This window comes from Chrysemys picta, chromosome 10 (genome assembly GCF_011386835.1).
Source record: "Chrysemys picta bellii isolate R12L10 chromosome 10, ASM1138683v2, whole genome shotgun sequence".
NCBI lineage: Eukaryota > Metazoa > Chordata > Testudines > Emydidae > Chrysemys > Chrysemys picta.
The window spans coordinates 78,534,350-78,554,102 of NC_088800.1; the positions used below are offsets into that span (position 1 = coordinate 78,534,350).

The following is a 19,753-nucleotide window of genomic DNA, read 5'->3' on the forward strand; positions in this document are numbered from 1 at the left end:
CTTTAAAATTGACTCAGGAGTAGATGTCAGAGTTATCTTTGAAGGGACTTATAATAACCTTCAACCCCACCCCACTCCCGGAGCTGAAGTTACCTGACAGTTCTGACTTGTCCTGGAGGTATTTTGAACTGCATGGGTCAGTTCACCACAGAAACAATAGCTTTGCATTCAGAGTGCATGTGATCAAAGACTAGAGTTACCATAATTCAGATTCCCAAAAGGAGGACATTGCCGGAGGGGAGGGATGGCATAGGGGGTACAGTTGGGGGTGCTAGAGGGAGAACCTGTGGTGGGGGTCCTCACAGGTGTTGCTTCCTATCATGGTGTGAGGGCAGCTGGTGCAAGCAGTGACAGCTGTCAGTCAGCACTTCCCTGTGGGACCTCCTCCCCAGGGCTGGGAGTTGGGACCTGGGTGGGTGGGATTCAGCCTTGGCTTTCGGGGGAATGGACCAATTAGCTGCAGGTAGAGGGGAGGGACCAATTAGGAAGCGGACCAATCAGGGCTCTTTCTGAGCAGCCGTTTGTCTGCTCTGCAAAAACCCCAGACATTTCCTGATATTTGAAAAGTCACCTGAACAGAGAAAGGAGGCTCAAAAAAAAAGAGGCTACGTCCAGGAAAACCCAGACATATGGTAATCCTATCAAAGACCAACAATCTTCTTAGGCATGATAGCCATGATGGGCCTAGTGAAAACGGTGGAAGAACTCGACAGAGAATTTGAAGATATTGGACTTTTGAAAGGAGATCCAGTACAAATAAACTAGAGACAATGCTGAACGATGTAATGTACAAACACTTCTACCAGACAGACTTTGGAAGAGACTAGCTCCAGATTTATGCTAATTCAGAAGACATCATTACCTGATCGTACTGGTCTATTTTCCAAATGCATGGAAATAATTAACTTGAAAGACAAAGCATGATGCAGTGTTATTAAGCTCAAGTGCACTTTTGCTCACTTTGGTATTCCAGAACAACTAGTGACACACAATGGACTACAATTCAGTGCAGCATAATTTAAGTCATTCCAAACTAAATATGATTGATCATATTACTAACAGCCCACATTACTCACAAGAGAATGGAGAGGCTGAGAGAGCAGTAAAAACAGTCAAGAAAATCGTATGCTGGAAGAGCCATTTCTTGCTCCGAGTTACAGATAACAGCACGAGCATCTGGTGGGTCTAGTTCTACACAACTTCTGCTGGGAAGATCACTCAGTACTGCTGTTCCAACTTGAGATAGTCTTTTCCAAAGTGGCCAGACATGAAGAGAGTTGCCAAATTGGATAAAAAGGAAAAAAAGAGTATGAACACTGTTACAACAGACACCACTCAGAACTGCCACGTCTAGGATCTGGTGACCGAGTTCATGTCAAATTGGAAAGAAAAACTTCAGCTGTCATAAAGAAAAAGAATTCGGTGTTCAGAACATATGTGATGGAGGCCAACAGAGGAGAGTTCAACAGAAACCGTCAACATCTACAGTTTGTTCAGAACTGAACAATCAGAGAAAATTCTACAGATGGCAGACAGAGAACAAAAAGATGACGATTCAAAGATTCCAAACTGAACACAGCCAATTGATGCAGCAAATGGACAGCCAGATGACAAAGTTGCTATGCATTCGGGTTATGTAATTAGAAAACCAGTATGATTCAGTGACACTTAACAGATCGATCTGTTCTGAACTTCAAAGACAGCATGAGAGTGTAAATTTTGTAAATGGTAGGAATGTAGAAGAGATATAATGGAATGCTAATCTGTATTATACTAATCTATCACTAGGTGGCACAGTGTATACCATACCTTATTTAAGTTAACCTCAGCCACATCTGTTCACTATAAGAAGGAAGCTCTATGGCCACTTCATATCTGGTACAGAAGTGTGACCTGCTAGTAACAGCCCTGCAACCTACTGTGTACAAGAAATATATGACATGCTAAGGTGAAAAGAAGACAGAATATTTAATTTCCAACATATTTCATTTTTCACCTCTCTGAAACTTGGGACTGTAATTCAGACAGCAGAGAAGCTCAGTGTGTGAACTGACAGTGGAGGTTTTACACTACCGCTGGAGCAGTTTATTCCAAGGAGCCATCCTAAGAAATTATTAGACTGAATATAAGACAATACATCTGTAGGAAACATCCAGACATGTAGAAGGTCTTGCAGCAAAGAGCTAATCTGGCTGACAGAGTCACTCTTCCACACCTGCTAGAAAGCTGGGTAGAAAAATGTTGCAGACTAGCTGCGAATTTCATTACAGCCCTTCAGCCAGAGACACTCATAGGTGCGGTGTGTAATGGACTGCTAAACAGATGGGGTGCGAAATACACAGCCCATCTGTCTTTATTATGCTCATTTCCTCTTTTATTAAACTGTTAATGAATACAGTTTTTAGTTATTAAACAGTGACAAGGGTAGCATCCCTTTCCAGTAGACACATGTGCAATCTACCTAACCATGGGGGTAGACAGGAAGGTTTCTTTTGTTCCTCTGAGGAAAGAAGTTAAAGGAAGCATATTGTAGTCATAGACATTCACTCACTTCTTAAGGGCTTTTAACAAGCACCTCAATATTATTAACATGTGTGTGTTCCTCCACCAGACTCTCCCTGGAAAGTGCATCTATCAAATGTTAACCCTAAAATGACCAGCATCACTGTGAGTGGATTAACTCCAGCCCGTACCTACCAATTTAGGGTGTGTGCTGTTAACCAGGTGGGCAAGGGCCAGTATAGCACTGAGACCAGCAGGTAAAGTAAAAGTAGATCCCTATGTAAAGCATGTGAAGTAACCCCTAATCTGTTCAGAATTGTTAAAATGAAGTTACCTTTTGTACCACAGTGTGGGGATGTGGGCAGTCAGCGGACAGCCCTGGTTATATGAAGTGCCTAAGAACTTTGAGCAGTATTTAGCCATACTGGCAGTTAGCACCAGCAGCAGCACATTCTGCATGCATTGGGGACAGAGGTGCATCCATCTTTGCAGAGTAACAATCAAACAGGATCATAGAAGAAGATGAAGTGAATGCATGTAGGGCCAAAAAATGTTTTCCTGTTGTTTAAGACTCAGTGGTTAACTCTGGCCTGGGCAGAGCACTCACCCAGGCACTGCGTGTCACTTCTATAATTACTTCAGTTGTGACATAGAAAGATGGCTTCATCAAGATTAGTTTCAGATGTATCCCCCTACCTTTATAAACCAAAGCTTGCTATGAGCATGAATTGTAGAACAGCTGAGGTTTAAATGGCTTTTTCAACATGCAGGTGTTTGATATGAAAAATATTGAAAGAGTCAAAAGGAGTCACAGATTCTGATCTGAGCTCTAACTCATTCAGGCTTGTAATGTTTTCATATAGTTGAAGCAGCATGGGGGATTCAGACAGAATAAGGTAACCTCAGCTGTCCTCCTTGTTGCTTGCTTAACTGATTTTCTATTATGTTGATTTGTTGTAACTATTTCATGAAAAGTCATCAGTAGTTTGATCAGCATTATGCTTCTTTCTAGTCTTTGGACTTAAGTAAATAAAGCTGGTTCACATTTAGTGGAGACATAAAATAAAATGCTAGAGCTTTTTCTCCCAATGCCCACATCCCATCACATTCTTTTGTGCTTAGATTGATGTTACCTGAAGAACCTCCCAGCGCTCCTCCTAAAAACATAGTAGCGAGTGGACGTACCAATCAGTCTATCATGGTTCAGTGGCAGCCTCCTCCTGAAAGTGAACATAATGGGGTTCTCCATGGGTACATCCTAAGGTAAGTGACGTATGCTCTGGCCTAGAGGGATCTTAATATAAAGTCTGGCGCTAAATGTCTTAGTGTCTTAGAGGTGGACATCCTAGCGGTGTGATACAAATAAAAAAGAAAGAGTGTTTAAAAGACAATGTCTAATTCTGTTCTAATTTATCATTAGATATTATTTGCACAGTGCCATGCGTGCATAGTGCTTTGCAGACAAATAAGACTCCCTACTGCAAGGAGCTCATAATTTAAGTCAGACATATCACACAAGTGGAACAGTGGCATTCTGGGTTCTGGAGGAACAAGGATATTGCCAATAAAGTAGAGAGGATGTGATGGATCAGGTGAGCCATGGCAAGATTAGGGTTTGGAGTTGAAAATAAATTAAGTAAATAGTCTTTCTGCAGCCCAGCTATACTGTTAATGTAAAGGGACTTCAAATGGGTAACTGAAAAACACTTATTTCATCCAATCTTTCCACTTATGTATGGAGAGGGTGTGGCTCCTAAAACAGGGTATGATCAGATTGAGAGATTTCCCAGACCACATTCATTTTCTAGTCTCTTTGGGAGTCAGTAACCAGTCCAGCTGGACTCGGCGATTGCATGGTTCCCAGTTGGCTCCCTAATTGTCCCTGCAGTGAGAGCAGGCAGCTGTGGCATTCCCTCTGCTCAGGAAGGCCTTGTCTACACTCGATTCTTTTCTGGGAAATCTAACATTGTACAACCACTGGTATAGTGCCAAGCAAGGTTGGAGCCCCAGTTTAGACAGACTACAGATGGCTGGTGGCATTTTTACCAGTCCTCTAGATCTGCTAAAGGATATGGTGATAAAAATTCTAGTGCCCTTTTTACACTAGTGTTATCACTTTGCTACCATTGATGGAGCTGCTTTGGTGGTATTACTGAGGGTGGAAATTTCCTGCCAAGCCTAGTGCAGACACAGCTGGCGAATGTTAACCATTTCCCTGTCACCCAAGCAATGAGGTCTGTATGTCCAATCAGAAGATACAACAATGTGGTTTATATAACTCTTGACTATATTCCTGCACCCCAGCCTTCTTACCTGGCAGTTTTTCAAATGTCAATTTGTAAAAAAAATATTTTTTAAAGTGAAAAGATGTGTACACAGCACATACCGTATTTGGCGAGCTCTCACTATGGTATGCTTTCTCCACCACCCCTTTTTATTGTCATTTTTGTGTGTGTTATATCTATTTTATAGACTATCTGCTCCTCTGGGCAGGGATTTGTCTGCAGCAACTATGGTGTCATGCACATCTATGGGTCCGTCTATAAATAACAAACAGTAACTGTAGGCAACACTGTTTGCACGCCATCAATCTTGGCCAGTTTACTACATTTCTTGGTGAAAGCCTGTGAATCAAAATTGCAATATGCCAAAGACTAAAGCTGAAGCTTTGAGTTCAGATGGATTGCTGGGGAAAGCCGCAGGACCTTATTCGCTACTGGGCACAGATATAATGGGGAGCTGGTTGCAGCTCACTGATTCAGGGCTCTGGTTGTGGTGGAACAGGAGGTATCCTGCTCTTTGCTTACACTGCTGAGGTTCCTAATGGCAGCATAGTGTCACGTTTGGTGGAACTCAGCTCTGCCACGCTTCTGCCCCTATTATGTCCCTTCCTCCCCATTTACTCAAGGGTTGATGAGGGAGGTTATTTTAGAAGATTTCCCCCTACGGAGGAAGATGTCTTCACTGGGAATTTCTGGTTGGTAAGCAACCTGGGTGGATCAGAGAATCTGTTGCCATTTTCTCTGGTGCTGATATACTGTTGAATGAGTGGGATCAAAAGGCACTCTAGTGGGTCAGCTAGTCCATTCCCTTGCTTTGTCACAGGATTGGTTTTGATATTCCTAAACCAGCCCTAATAGATTGGTAGTTAGTCTGCCCTTAAATACCTCTGGAGATAGCAATTTTGCAGCCTCCCTACCCTTTGCAGCCTGTTCTACTGTCTGACTGTTTCATATAACATGTTGACTAATTTTTAGGTTAAACATTTCCTTCTGCAGCTCATGCAAAATTAGCATAATTGATCCCTGTCCTCTCTTTAACATCCCTTTTCATATTAGTAGAAAGTTATCCAGTCCATTGTCATCAGTCTGTACGAGTTTGTTGAAAACATTCTTTAGACGTTTAAATTATTGTGTCTAGGCTCCTGAGTAGGGAAACAAACCATTCAACAGGAATTTAAAATTGTAATAAAACTTTCCCCTCTAATATTCCAGGGTTGTTCTTGGGATTCAAAATGTGAGGGTTACAGGAAGGTATCTGCTGTTGAAGGGTTTTTCTGTACTAGTTTCAGCTGAGTTAGACTACAGTTGCTCTGTATTAAATTTTGAAATTAAGGATGTGAAAGACCCACTATAACATCAGGTCCATTGCGCTGTCTTTGCAGCATAGAATGATAATCCCACCGTAGAGGATGTATTGGACTTAAACTGACAGAATGCCTGATCTTAAAAGTGAAGGTGCACTGCACAAGGCCTATCCAATATACAGCAAAGTATATATATGGTGAGAAAAATCACTAGGACATGACATTTCTGAACTGGCCTTTTTCCTCTGCTCTCTTTCTCACCAGCAGAGTGTTGTTTTTATAGGGGTGTCACACTAAGAGCACAATAGATTAGACCACAGGAGCACTCCACATTTTGACTGCTACCTGTGAGAGAAAACAGAGTGCTGAGCAAAGAATTGACATTGCCAAGATTCATACAACCTTCCTATCATCCCATAAGTAGAGGAAGGGGCGGTCTTGTATTGAATGGAGGCAGAGAGAGCCACCTAATAATCCCAGGGAGAGATTCTGACATTGCTTTGCTATATTTGCCTTCTGATTTTGTGTTAATATTTCATGGAGCTATGCTGATGTAGTCTCAATACAAAACATGCCCAAGTCAGGAAGCCACACTGCTCTTCCAACTCTTTGGGGTTGTCTGTATCACTGCTATTGGGTGATCAAGAGCTGCACTGAGATCTCTCTAGGAACAACAAAATCTCTAAGAATTAGGCCTTGTCTAAACACAGGGATTGCACTGATTAAATTTATATTGGTTTAAAATCACACCGTAAATGAACCAATGAAACTTTGTCATGTAGGTAAGCCTTTAGTTATTGTTAAGCAGGGGCTGACTTAAAACAGCATAAACACAGTACGATGGATAAAATTCCAAACCTTCCCATAGTTGCCTTTTCACAGAATAGCAATGCTTCATTTGCAAGTCATAATGCCATTTGCTCTACTTATTTCTGATATGTTGATTAGCATATTGTAAGTATCTACTACACAGCTTGTTTCCTAAAGGGAAAAAAGCAAACAGTCTCACTTGAAGTGTTCAAATTTCCAAGGGTGGTTTGAGAGGAAATGGTAATTATAGAAAACAGTGGATTCTCAGAGTGCAAAAGAACACACCAATAAAAAAAAGGCATCCAAATCTGTTCTGTTTTCCATAACTCCTCCTACAGGGAAATGTATTCAATTGTTCCACCTCTTTGGCAGAGGTTCATCACTATATAGCTATGATATATTACTAATCCTTATTTGGCAAACTGTTTCATCTATGTATTACCATTCTTCTGATTCCCACTCTTTAGCAAGCTCTTCAGTCCCTAGGCAACCCCTGTTTCAGGCCTTGTTATAATCATTCTGTGAATGTGGATTCCTGATGCAGGCTTGAGCTGACAGTCCCTTAGACCAGAAGGCCTGAACGCTACTGAGATCTTCTTGCTTTTCAGGTTGAGGCTGAGGAAGAAAACATTTCTCAAACTGATTTACATCAGCACCCTGATAAAAATCCTGTCCATGATATTTTTTATAGTAAATCACAGCTTTTACTAGACAAGCCACATTTAAAAAGCTATAATTTTTCTACAGCCATAAAACAAGATAAAATGCCAGTTTTGTTTAGCCCTGAGCATGTAATTTCAGTGAAATCAGATTATAAATACTATAGCAGTCAAGCAGGGTATGATCTTATCAGGGGTTAGTCTGTTGTTTTTGAGGACGTTCTATTATCCTTTGTATAATTCTGCAGTAAAAGTTTGAATATTGCATCTTCAGAGAGGAAGCTGTTTTGCTAGTCAGTGCATTTGCTATAATTGATGCCTTTTAACTGACTGCATTGAATTTTCCTTTTCTGTATGCAGGTATCGCCTGGCAGGCCTCCCTGGGGAATATCACTATAAGAACATCACCAGTGCAGAGATTAACTACTGTTTGGTGAAAGACCTGATCATCTGGACTCAGTATGAAATCCAGGTGGCATCTTATAATGGAGCCGGGCTGGGAGCATTCAGCAGAGCAGTGACAGAGTACACTTTACAGGGAGGTGAGCTCCGCTCTGCAGGCTAAACTGCAAATCCTTTGCAGTCACTAATTTTTAGACCGAGTGAACAAATAGTGCAAGGGTTTGTCGTATGTTTCCCTTTATGAAGGGAAACATACTCTGGAGACAGAGGATTCTACAGGAGAGGTTCAAGTGAGATAGAGGCATTTACCAAGAGGAAAAGGGAGCCGTAAGTCTTATTTACGCTAAAGGTCCTTTACACCTCTCTGGCAATATACAGGTGCCCTGAAGTGGGTGGAAATGACATCTATAACAAAAGGGTTTGTAATTACTTTTACACGTACTGAAAGGCGTGTTTACAGTACTGGATCAGTATGAAGAATCCTTAGCATAATTGAGAGTCAGGCCCTTAAGATTTCCATTGATTTCCATGATTGCAGGACTGAATTTTGAGCAAGAGACAGTCTCATGATCTCTGCTTTAGTAGGTCATAAAAACAATTAAACTATTTGAAAAAAACTTACACTTTTACAGGGCATGTTAGTTTTTAATCAGGGAAGTATATATAATGGTTTGCTAATTGTTGATAGGAGTACATTATGATGTGAATACATGTATTGAGAGTTGTAGAGAGATTTTAAAAATAGACTATCCAAGTGCAGCACCAGTTTACCAAGACAGTTAAAGAGCAAGAAAACAGTCCAAGTTATATCTCAGAGAATCTAAAGTCTTGCAATATAGAAATAAGTAGACAGCCTCCAGTCCTTTAAAAACTTTGTATCGGAGCTGGAAATGCATTTCTTAAAGCCTTCTGCTATTAGATGAGAGTAATATTATATATCCCAGTTCTCTACCGAGAATTGATTTCTAAATGGAAAATCTAAAATTACTTTCATACATTGGTTTCCATTCTCTTTTTGTGCTCAGTTTTGTTTAGTTGGACATTTCAAGCTATCACAGCACCTTAACCTTCCCTCTGCTAAGACCCCGGTTTCTGACTTCCGACTCTTTTTGTTTAACCCCGCAATTGACTCTAATGTTCCTTGATATGATAGTTGCTGTTATCATCTTTCATTAGTTCGCTGTCTGTTATTTGTAAGGATATAAATCCTCTGTTACAAACAAAGTGCAGTGAGTCCTGCGTTCAGTATGACTGGTAGAAGCATTTATAATGCAGGACAATCTATAATGCCCTATTCATCTTTATGTAATTCTTACTTAGTACAGATGAAAAAGCTAGGTGTTCCCTTTTTAAGTAATTCACAATAGCAATAAATAGCTCCATAATGGATGTTGCCATCCCCTAATGTTCTTGCGGATATCCTCGGGCTTTCAACCCACTTTAAAAACAGTTTGAATCCTTTTCCCATTTGGAGTTGAGCAGAGGGGAGGCTGCGCAGCAGAGTTAGTATCAGGTCTCCGTATGTTAAGAAATGTATCATGTCCTATGCCACTCTCCCTGCAATTGGAGAATGTACAGACACCTGTTGTTTGTGACCATTTCTCACTGCTGACTGTGCCTCCTAAACCAGCAGGCGATTAGGAATGTAAATCAGAGCATGGGTGGAAACTATGTCTTGTAATACATAATATAGTTTAAAGATGAGCCTAAGAAACCTGCATCTATGCACCTTGCCCACCTCTCCACACACACCCCACTTCACACATATTAGCGATTCGGATTGCACTGGCAAAAACCTGCCTGTCTGTGGCTAGAAAAATTACCTTAAATACCTGGTATGTGCCATGCAATCAAAACCCTGGCAGCAAATGAGTGCTAAGAGCAGATCAACACATTAATATTGAATTCCCCTCCACCTCATTGGCCACGTGAGCTGTGGCCTCACACCTGAATGCATATGATTGGACTTTTATTAGTCTTTTTGGCATTTAGTAGTGGCAGCCCAAGAACCCATAGTTGACTATCAGCTGCTCAGAGCTCTTTTAAAATAACTCGTGGCCAGTGTCTAAGACAGAACATAACTTGCAAGATGCCTGAAGACCTGAACTCTCACAGAAACTGAGTTATAATGTCAATATAATGAGAGATATTGGCAAAGCATGCAACATCCTGAGGTCTGAGGGTTTGACTGTTTTAAAACCCCCAAAGTCTTTTTAGTGGGATATTCAGTATAACCCTTTGATGCTCTGTGTGTGTGTGTGTGTGTGTGTGTGTGTGTGTGTGTGTGTGTGTGTGTGTGTGTGTATATATATGCCTTTCTTCATCAGGGTTTCTCCAGCTGTTCCTTACTTCTTTGATGTTATCTTTGACAGGGATTTGTGCCAACTTTCTGCACAGAGTAGCTGTTGCTCATTTGAACAGAGTCCTTCAGGACTTTTCATCACTGTGTGAAAAGTTGAGGCTTCCAAGTATCTCTGCACAGAAGAGTTATTTCATATACATAAAAAGCCTTTTGGAGGATGATGCAAGTTGTCTCCCTTGCTGTGTTTGGTCCAGGAGAGAGACAATTTTTCTTCCCTTCACTCTGGGATCTAGCACTTCGATCTCAATCTTATTGACTTCTGAGGTGCTCTCCCTTTGAACAGCTCCTCCCAAAGTTAAATGCCAGTCCATGGATGTACATTAGCCTTCAAGTAACTTACATAGTAGATAGACATCAATTCCCCACCCATTTTCATAGCCCTCGAGGGTCACCTTTGTGATGTGTCTGAGAGACTGTGGCTCCACACTGAGGAGAACTATACCTGAGTCTCCAGTGCTCAAAAGGTGCTGCCAAACCCCAAGGAGAAAGTTATAATTTCAATATACATCTCTCTGATTTCGTGAGGAAACAGTCTGTAACATCGATCCCATTTCATACCGTTTTACTCAAGCTAGTTCTTCAACAAGTGCGGCAATGAGAAAGAAAGAATTGTTGTTGTTTTAAATACTTGGGAAGTGTTCAAATGCTATGGTAATGGGAGTAAGGGGGCAAAATAGGTTCTTAGTGGCCTACTGTACTTAGACTCTGAAATATGGAAAATGCCCTCCAGTTACAATAGGGCAAACTCAAAACTACATACACTCAAAACCTTCAGACATTATGAACACGAGCCATACTACCAGGCAAATTGACTCAGAGGAGATCAATGAGATTAGTAAAGACAGAGGGCCAATGACAATGCCAACAGGTTGAAGAACCATGGTTGCCCAGTGCAACCCAGAACTACTGAACCCTGCTCTATTTTATTTTCTGCAAGAACTGAAGTACCAAAGGGACCAGGAGAAAAGGCCCCCATCCCCCCCCAAAAAGTGCCTTTATGACCCACTCTCAAAATAAATTTGGGCACTTTACATTGCTTCAGGAAACCAATAGGTCTACTCTAAATGAGCCAACTAGAAAAGAGAGAGGTCATTCGTGCTGGTCCTGAAACCTGAGGTTTAAGTTGTTCTCCGAGGAATTCTTTTTGACTGGAAAGTGTAGAGTAAAAGGAAATGCATCTCTTAGAGTCATAGCATTTAGGCCAGAGGAGACCACCAGATCATCTAGTCTAACCTCCTGTGTATTGCAGGTGGTCAACACCACCCAGCACCTACACACTAAACCCAACAACCAAAATTAGACCGAAGTATTCCATCAGCACACCCTGCTCCTGTGAGAGGGAAGAAGGAGAGAATGAAACCCACTGGCCAGTTCAGCAGCCCTCTTGGTATTCATGTTGTATGTGACAATTCAACCTTCTTTCCTCCAACTGATAGCAGGCCAATCTTGTAGCCCAGAGTTCCAAGACATGGATATGTAGTCTGATCTCTTCTTTTTTGCTTCCAAAGCAGTGCAGTTTAGAGACATCCTCTATTGGGTGTACCTGTGCCTATCATAAAGGTTAGGAACAGTTGAGTGAATGGTGCTTCTTGAACTCATGAGAGGTTGGAACCACCAGATTAGTGAATCCTTGATAGACATGATAGGGAGAGACAGAAGAGCAAGGTGAGTATTCTGATGATGTTTCCTCCTTAGCAATATGAAGGGAGTCACAAAGGAAATCTTGTTCCCTTTTCATTGAAAACTTGCCAGCAGGGCTGCCTTCTGTGTGTAGAAAATAGTTCTGAGGAAGAAATGTAGCTGCTATCCTTGAATCAAGAGTATCATCTCCAAGTGTTGAGTCCTTTGTTAGTTAAAAAATAGATTTCTCCCTGTTATTCCTTTAGGCCAAGTGGTTGAAACAAAGAGCAAGAGACTTGCAGAGGGGAATCTGCTTAGAGCAACCAGTTGTCTACGGTCAGATTGTGAACTGCTGCTTTATGATTATCAAAATGGGAGGGAACAAGGAGCTCACTTCCCCTTCATGCCCCTACACAGAAGGGGCACAGAATTAAAGTCCTGGATCTCAGGCCAGGTGCTTAGGGAGAAAATGCTTTATTCCCTAAGGGGGTGTGTCAGCAGCTACACAATAAGAATTATGTGCTTTTGAGGCAAAATTATTTCCAGAGCTCCCACTGGGGCTCCACAGCTTAGCACCTGAAACCACTGCATGAAAGGAACAACCAAATTCTCAGATGGAGAAAAATCTGTGAGCCTGCCTTATTGAGATGTGAAAGTTGGCATCCTGAAAGTCAGGAGCTTGGGATCTTTCTGCACGCCTTTGTTGAAGATTTATATTTAAAACTAGTAGTCTGTCTATCTGAATCTGTGTGAGAATTAAATGCCTATTCACACATAGCTAGAGACATGGACATGTGCTTATCCTTAATTCCTTCTTATTCCCATAATCTTGTTGGCGAACCCCATTTAATGGCTTTTATCTACAGTGCCTCCATGACCTTTTCTGCTAAGAGTCGTTTTAGAATGTTTTACAATTCAAGCAGTTGAATTCTAATACATTTTTAGCCAGATTAACTTTACCTGGAAGAATATAAAGGTTTGTTTCTGTCATACCAACTATGCTCTGAAATTCAGGGACATTTCAAAGGTGTCACACAAAGTTTGGAGCTGTACTCCAATGTGAGAGCTTCAATATAATCACAAACATTACCAAAATTAGGTTTAAAAAAGTCCAACATGCAATTACATAAGGATTTCTTTGTAAATACTTGTTGAAAGGAAGTTTTGTGTTCCTTGATAATAAATATATAACACAGATCTGCGTAGCTAAATACTGTGTATAATTAGAGATACCTTTGTATCCAATTTCAGCTCTCGCTACTTACTGATGATTTAATTTGGAGCATTGTTTGAGAGGTCAGCTCTGATGGAAATGTAGCACAACCCAAGTTCATGTTTTAATATACACTTGTTCAGATAACCATGGAGGTCAACTTTAACTTCAGCTCATAAAGAGAGAATTTAGCGTTATGTTTTGAAGTACATTCAGGATTATATTGCCACATTTTAACAGATAAAAATTGATTGTATTATGCTTATGCAATAAAATTAAGCTTATGCCCATTAGCCAGCCTTGTTCTCTCCATGTTTAAAATGCATTAATTAAGATGTAGATGTTGATTTTCTATAAAGAATTCCAAAGATAAATTATACCATAAATCATGATTTCCAGCATACCAAAGGTTTTATTTTTTTCTGGTCAAGTTTCCCCCCTCCCCCCCCCTCCCCCGCATCATTTTTCTTCTTGTAATAGGTATTTTTGGACTAGAATGATTTATTCTAGTTTCAGAACATTCATAAAAAGAAATGAAAAAAAAATTGGTTATCCACATTTCTAAAACTTTTGTAAATACTCCTAAGTGTTTGCTTGGGTTTCTTAGAAGTTTACTAGAGTGAGAATTATAAATGAAACCCTGTGTTTGTAGTGTCCATGCTCCTTTTCTGTTAGTAAATTCTCAATGCTGTAGCAAGTGACAGTTCCCACAAGGCAGATTTCCCAGTTCCTAAAAGGCCCTCTGAACTCAGGATGAAATCCTGGCATCACTGAAATCAATGGCACCAGGATTTCACCATTAAAGAAAAAGATGATGTCCAACAAAATCCAAAATAGGAGTATGCTGGCAATGTGCAGGATACAGAAAATGTTTTACAACAACTTTTGTTGTTAGGAATGTGCTGTTAGGAATGGCTTGATATTTAACTATCACGTATCCTGCAGAACAATATTCGGTCACCTTCACATATATTCATTGTACTCTATGAACAACAAACTATTCCTAGTGGTATTGTACACACACACACATATATATATATATATATATATATATATATATATATATATACACACGCACACACACACACCAATATAATACCAATAAGATTGAAGTGTCAAAATTAAGGAGAAGAAAAAAGGGGAGAGGATGATGCTTGATTTACCCCTCATGTCAAAATACCATGCAGGAGGGTATTATAATCCGTCAATGAGTTGTTCATAACTTTCTAACATCAAACTAAGTGTAAAAGATGTTTCAAACACTTTTCTCCTATAATAGGAAATCTCTGACAAATATATTATAAAAATAATAAGGAAATATACCGGAAGGCAGGAATTTTAATTTAAGAAATAAACTTTTCTAATGTAGGGTGACCAGATATCCTGATTTTATAGGGACAGCCCCGATATTTGGGGCTTTTTCTTATATAGGCTCCTATTACCCACCACCCCCGTCCCGATTTTTCACACTTGCTATCTGGTCAGCCTATTTTAATGTGAGCCATAAATATGCAAATCACTACACAGGGAAGCTATGAATAGGACTATACATATATCACAGGACTCCAGTGACATGACAGGTTTCATCAGAGTTTTTGATAAGAGGTTTATGAGTTTGTAACAGGGTGGGACTCATCACCGTGGCACCGCCTGCTGGTCATCCTGGGAATTATCTCTCGGTTCTTCCAGTCCACCTTCAGCTAGTGGTGTCATGCCTGCCATCACTGTTGTTGCCACTCTTTGGACCCACATCGCTCCCCGGACCACAGCGTCTCCCATTCTGCTTTCTCCCTCCTTCTAGGGGGGCCAACAGTCCTTAGTCCCACCCCTTGCCTCAGCGGCCAACTGCACTCCCTCACTTCAGGGGCAAACTGCAATCTGGATACTGGCCACTCTCCTCATTGGCAAGTGGAGTGCAAGGGAAGGGGACCCAGGCCTGCCCGCTACTCTGTGTCCCAACCAGGGAACCTATAGCCGGCAGCCACCTACTGCCCTCCTCCAATCTGCTGCCTATTTTCCCTGGGCCACTTCCCCCGTAGCCCTAGCACCCTCTCAGCCCTTGTAGCAAGGCCCCAGCCTGGCAGTGGTCAGCCAGCAGCTCACCCTCACACTCTGCTGCCCCTGCCCAGCACTGCTTTATCTAGGGTGCTTCTTCAGGTAGCCAGTCCTCCTCCCTTACTTTCCAGAGAGAAACTCCCCTCTGCTCCCCTCAGCCCTTTATATATGGCCCTCACGGCACTGATTGGCGGCTCCAGCTTCCCCCTATTGGTGGGCTCAGTAAGCCCTTTCCTGATGACTGGATTCTGCTCAGCTTCCCTGGTGCTGCTTTTAACCCCTTCTTCTCCCTGTGTGGGGCAGCCGCCCCACCACAATGAGGAATAATATTTCCTAAGCAATGTGTTATACAGCTGTAATGCTATCAAAACATTCTCATGAATCTCTAAACCAGAGGTGGGCAAACTACGACTCGCGGGCCGGACCCTCCTTCCCGGCCCCTGAGCTCCTGCCCCGGGAGGCTAGCCCCCGGCCCCTCACCTGCTGTTTCCGCTCCCCTGCAGCCTCAGCTCACTGCGCAGCGGGCGCAATGCTCTGGGCGGTGGGCTGTGAGCTCCTGCGGCAGTGCAGCTGCAGAGCCGCGGCCTGACCTGGTGCTCTGTGCTGTGCAGTGGCGACGGCGTGGCTGGCTCCAGCGGGGCGGCGTGCTCCAGGCAGCGTGGTAGGGGGCAGGGAGTGGGGGGGGGGGGTTGGATAGAGGGCAGGGAAGTTCGAGGGGTGGTCAGGGGGTGGGGGTGTGAATAGGGGTCGGGGCAGTCAGAGGGTGGGGAACAGGGGGATTGAATGGGGGAAGGGATCCTGGGGGGGCAGTCAGGAAGGAGAGGGGTGGTTGGATGGGGCAGCAGGGGGGCAGTCAGGGGACAGGGAGTGGGGGAGGTAGATAGGGCAGGGGTTCTGGGGGGGTTGGATGGGGCAGGAGTCCTGGGGGGGAGGGGGGAAAGGGGTGCGGGCTGGGCCATGACCTCCTCCCCAACCGGCCCTCCATACAATTTCCGAAACCCAATGCGGCCCTCAGGCCAAAAAGTTTGCCCGCCCCTGCTCTAAACCATAAGAACTTTATAATGGCAAGAGATAGCATTGTAAGCCTTATAATGCATACTGGGGATTCTAATATATGGTAGGAATAATGTTCTACTTTCAGTGATAATTTAGAGCACCTCCGCATACATTCTGACTCCGAACTTGCTGATTATGTATAATCCATGAGTAATGACATCAGAAGTCAGTTTACGGGTATAGAATTCTGGTGACATACAGTTACAGTGTATATAGAAGGGCGAAAAAGGGTAGTAAATGTGTAACAGAAATTTCAGGCCATACAGTCATCAAGGAATTTCAGTGACATAAGACTAAACAGAAGTGTGATGCTTGAATAGTTTATAATGTCATTCCTGAAATGCTTGGTTTATACCTTAATTTTCCTTTGTAGGGCCCTTCAGAGGAAATCCTCAGCTGGTATAAATTTGTCATAGCTCCACTGGCTTCTATGCAGCTGGGACTGTGTATACCAGCTGAAGATCTGCTCCCTTATAGTTAGCTGATTGTGAGTTTTATTAGTTTGGTGTGGGTCGGTTTCCACTAATGTTTTTATCTCCACTGAGTGTAGCTTCTGGTGGACAAATAATCGTTTGTGCTTTTTCAAATTTTCTGGTGGCTTGTCTTGCTTATGACATGATTTTGAAAAGCAGGGAGCAACCATAACTCTCATTGGACGTAGGGAATTGGGGATATTTCTCAGACTCGGGTTATTAATTTTCACTAGAAAATTCCCATTTGAACGTAATGAAAACAGTACTTTTAAAGCATCAAAAACAGTGGTGAAGAATTCCTCTCTTTATGGAATATAAACAAACATGGCCACCAATGGATAGATCTCTGAAAACATCTATTATTTGTGACATATATTATTTTTGCTAACTTTCAACGGGTTTTGGCAAATCTTGGTTGAATATGCATGTATTGGATGAATAGATACCGTAATGGGATGGAAAAAGCAAATGAGAAAAAATACTTTATTCCAGGGGATAATCTGTATTCCACAGGAGATTTCTTCATCATATATTTTTCAGAACAGTAAATTATATACAGAGGCAGTCACTGTATTATGATTCCTCAATTAGAATTCCTATATATTCACATTATATCTTTGCTTGTCTACTTAGAGGGCTTGTTTGATTTTAAAGGGCTTAGGGAATTTCTTGGTGAAACCATTGATTGCCCTTACAGCCTTGGATAATTGAAAGAGATGTATTCACCTATCATCATCTAAGCTTCTGTCTCGGGTCTCTAGGAGAAGCTCATCAGTGGAATAATAAGCCACAAGAACTATTTCATACCCATTAAAGGAATCTCCACTAGAAAATGAGAAATAACCCAATTACCTTTCTCTTTAAGTCGCTGCTGGGCACCAAAATCATAAATCACACGTCCCTTTTCTCAGCACTGTTGTTATTTTCTGTGAATCATGAATGGCAACTAAAGGTTTCTAAATTCATCTCGTCTTCTCCTCCCCATCATTCCACCCCACCCTCAATCTATCTTCCCTGCTGACTTCGAACAGTGCCTACAGCTCCACCACAGAATGTGCAAGCTGAAGCTGTGAACTCCACGACCATCCAGTTCCTATGGAATCCTCCACCACAGCAATTTATCAATGGTATCAATCAGGGATACAAGGTAAACCAAAGTTTGGATCTAGGCAGTCTAACTTTCTTGATACTGCATATAATTTTCTTGGGGCCAGATTGGAGAATTCCATGTATCTCCAGAGCCCTGCTGTATATCATAAGAGACAATGTCTTACATCAGAAGGAAGCTTATGTTAAACTAAGCGAGCTGTTGTCACTGCTAACATAACATCTGCTGACTATGTAAGCTCTCACTGAGAGGACAGGAACATTCGATCGGTTGCAAATCCTAATTCATTTGATGCTAGGGTAGAGATTTTCAAAGGCATAAATGGGAGTTAGGTGCCCAATAACTTGGACAGTCAGTGGGAATTGGGTGCATAAATGACCTTTGTGCCTTTGAAAGTCAACCCCTATATTTCTATCTGCTCTAAGGCAAAATTCCCACTGACCTCAGTGGGGCCAGGATTTCACCCTTAATATTTTTTTTCAGTTTCGCATATTTTATATTTTCTCTTTTGTTCAGTCAGAAGCACTTAACACACTTAGTTCCAACTTTCAGTCCATCAATTTTGGAGACTTTTCTTGCATAGCTATTTATGTAAGTTGAAAATTCCTTAGCAACTGTATAAAATGACTAAAAGCCTGATATATACCTATCAACAGATAGTAAAAACTTTATTGAAACTGTCAAAACCCTATTTGCTTGGATTTCTTTAATTTCATTAGATTGCAACAGCTTTATAGTTCCTGCTTCTCCTGGGAATTCTGAATTGTATTATGTCGGGCACGGGGACAACATTTCTGCCACATTTACATCTACCACATAATTTTTTTCATGACTTATAAATTATTAATTGAAGTCAGGTATCTTTTCTTTTCAAAAGGGTTCCACCAATTACATCTTTCCCTGGCACTTTATAGGTCTGTTTCTTAAAGAAATATTTAAGGCACCTAAATATAAATGTCCTGATTTTCAAAGGTGCTAAGTACCCAAAAACCCAGTGAAATCAGTGGGAGCCACAAGTGCTGAGTACCTATGTGAAAAAGGCTAATGCAGTCCTAGGATACATCAGGAGAGGTATTTCCAGTAGAGACAGGGAAGAGTTATACAAGGCACTGGTGAGACCTCATCTGGAATACTGTGTTAAATTCTGGTCTCCCATGTTTAAAAAAGATTAATTCAATTGGAACAGGTGCAAAGAAGGGCTACTAGGATAATTGAAGGGCTGGAAAACCTACCTTATGAGAGGAGACTCAAAGAGCTTGGCTTGCTTAACCTAACCAAAAGAAGGCTGAGGGGAGATATGATTGCTCTCTACAGATATATCAGAGGGATAAATACCTGGGAGGGAGAGGGGTTATTTAAGTTAAGTGCCAATGTGAACACAAGAAAATTTACTATTAACAAGTTTAGGCTCGAAATTAGGCAAAGGTTTCTAACCATCAGAGGGGGGAAGCTGCGGAACAGCCTTCCAAGGAGAGCAGTGGGGCAAAATACCTAACTGGTTTCAAGACTGAACTTGATAAATTTATGGAAGGGATGGTATGATGGGACTGCCTATGATGGCATGTGGCCCATCAACGAATGCCAGTAGCAAAAATCCTCAACTGCCAGAGACAGGACACTAGATGGGGAGGGCTCTGAGTTATTACAGAGAATTCTTTCCCAGGTATCTTCCTAGTGGGTCTTGCCCGCAAGCTCAGCATCTAACTGATCACCATATTTGGGGTCAGGAAGGAATTTTCCTTTAGGTCAGATTGGCAGAGACACTGAGTGGTTTTCGCCTTTCTCTGCAGCATGACTCACTTGCAGGTTTAAACTAGTGCAAATGGTGAATTCTCTGTAACTTGAAGTCTTTAAACCATAATATGAGGACTTCAGCAACTCAGCCAGAGGTTATGGGTCTATTGCAG

At 41.8% G+C, this 19,753-nt stretch overlaps 1 protein-coding gene across 3 annotated transcripts in view; it reads left to right on the plus strand.

Annotated features, from left to right (window-relative positions):
• SDK1 (sidekick cell adhesion molecule 1) overlaps window positions 1-19,753 on the plus strand; it is a 672,364-nt gene that overhangs the window by 513,607 nt on the left and 139,004 nt on the right. For all 3 annotated transcript variants that reach the window (XM_065560139.1, XM_042853129.2, XM_065560140.1), the window contains 4 exons: window positions 2,612-2,759; window positions 3,625-3,765; window positions 7,918-8,099; window positions 17,770-17,885. In XM_065560139.1, coding sequence (XP_065416211.1) covers window positions 2,612-2,759; window positions 3,625-3,765; window positions 7,918-8,099; window positions 17,770-17,885 — 587 coding nt within the window. The remainder of the gene's footprint in view (window positions 1-2,611; window positions 2,760-3,624; window positions 3,766-7,917; window positions 8,100-17,769; window positions 17,886-19,753) is intronic.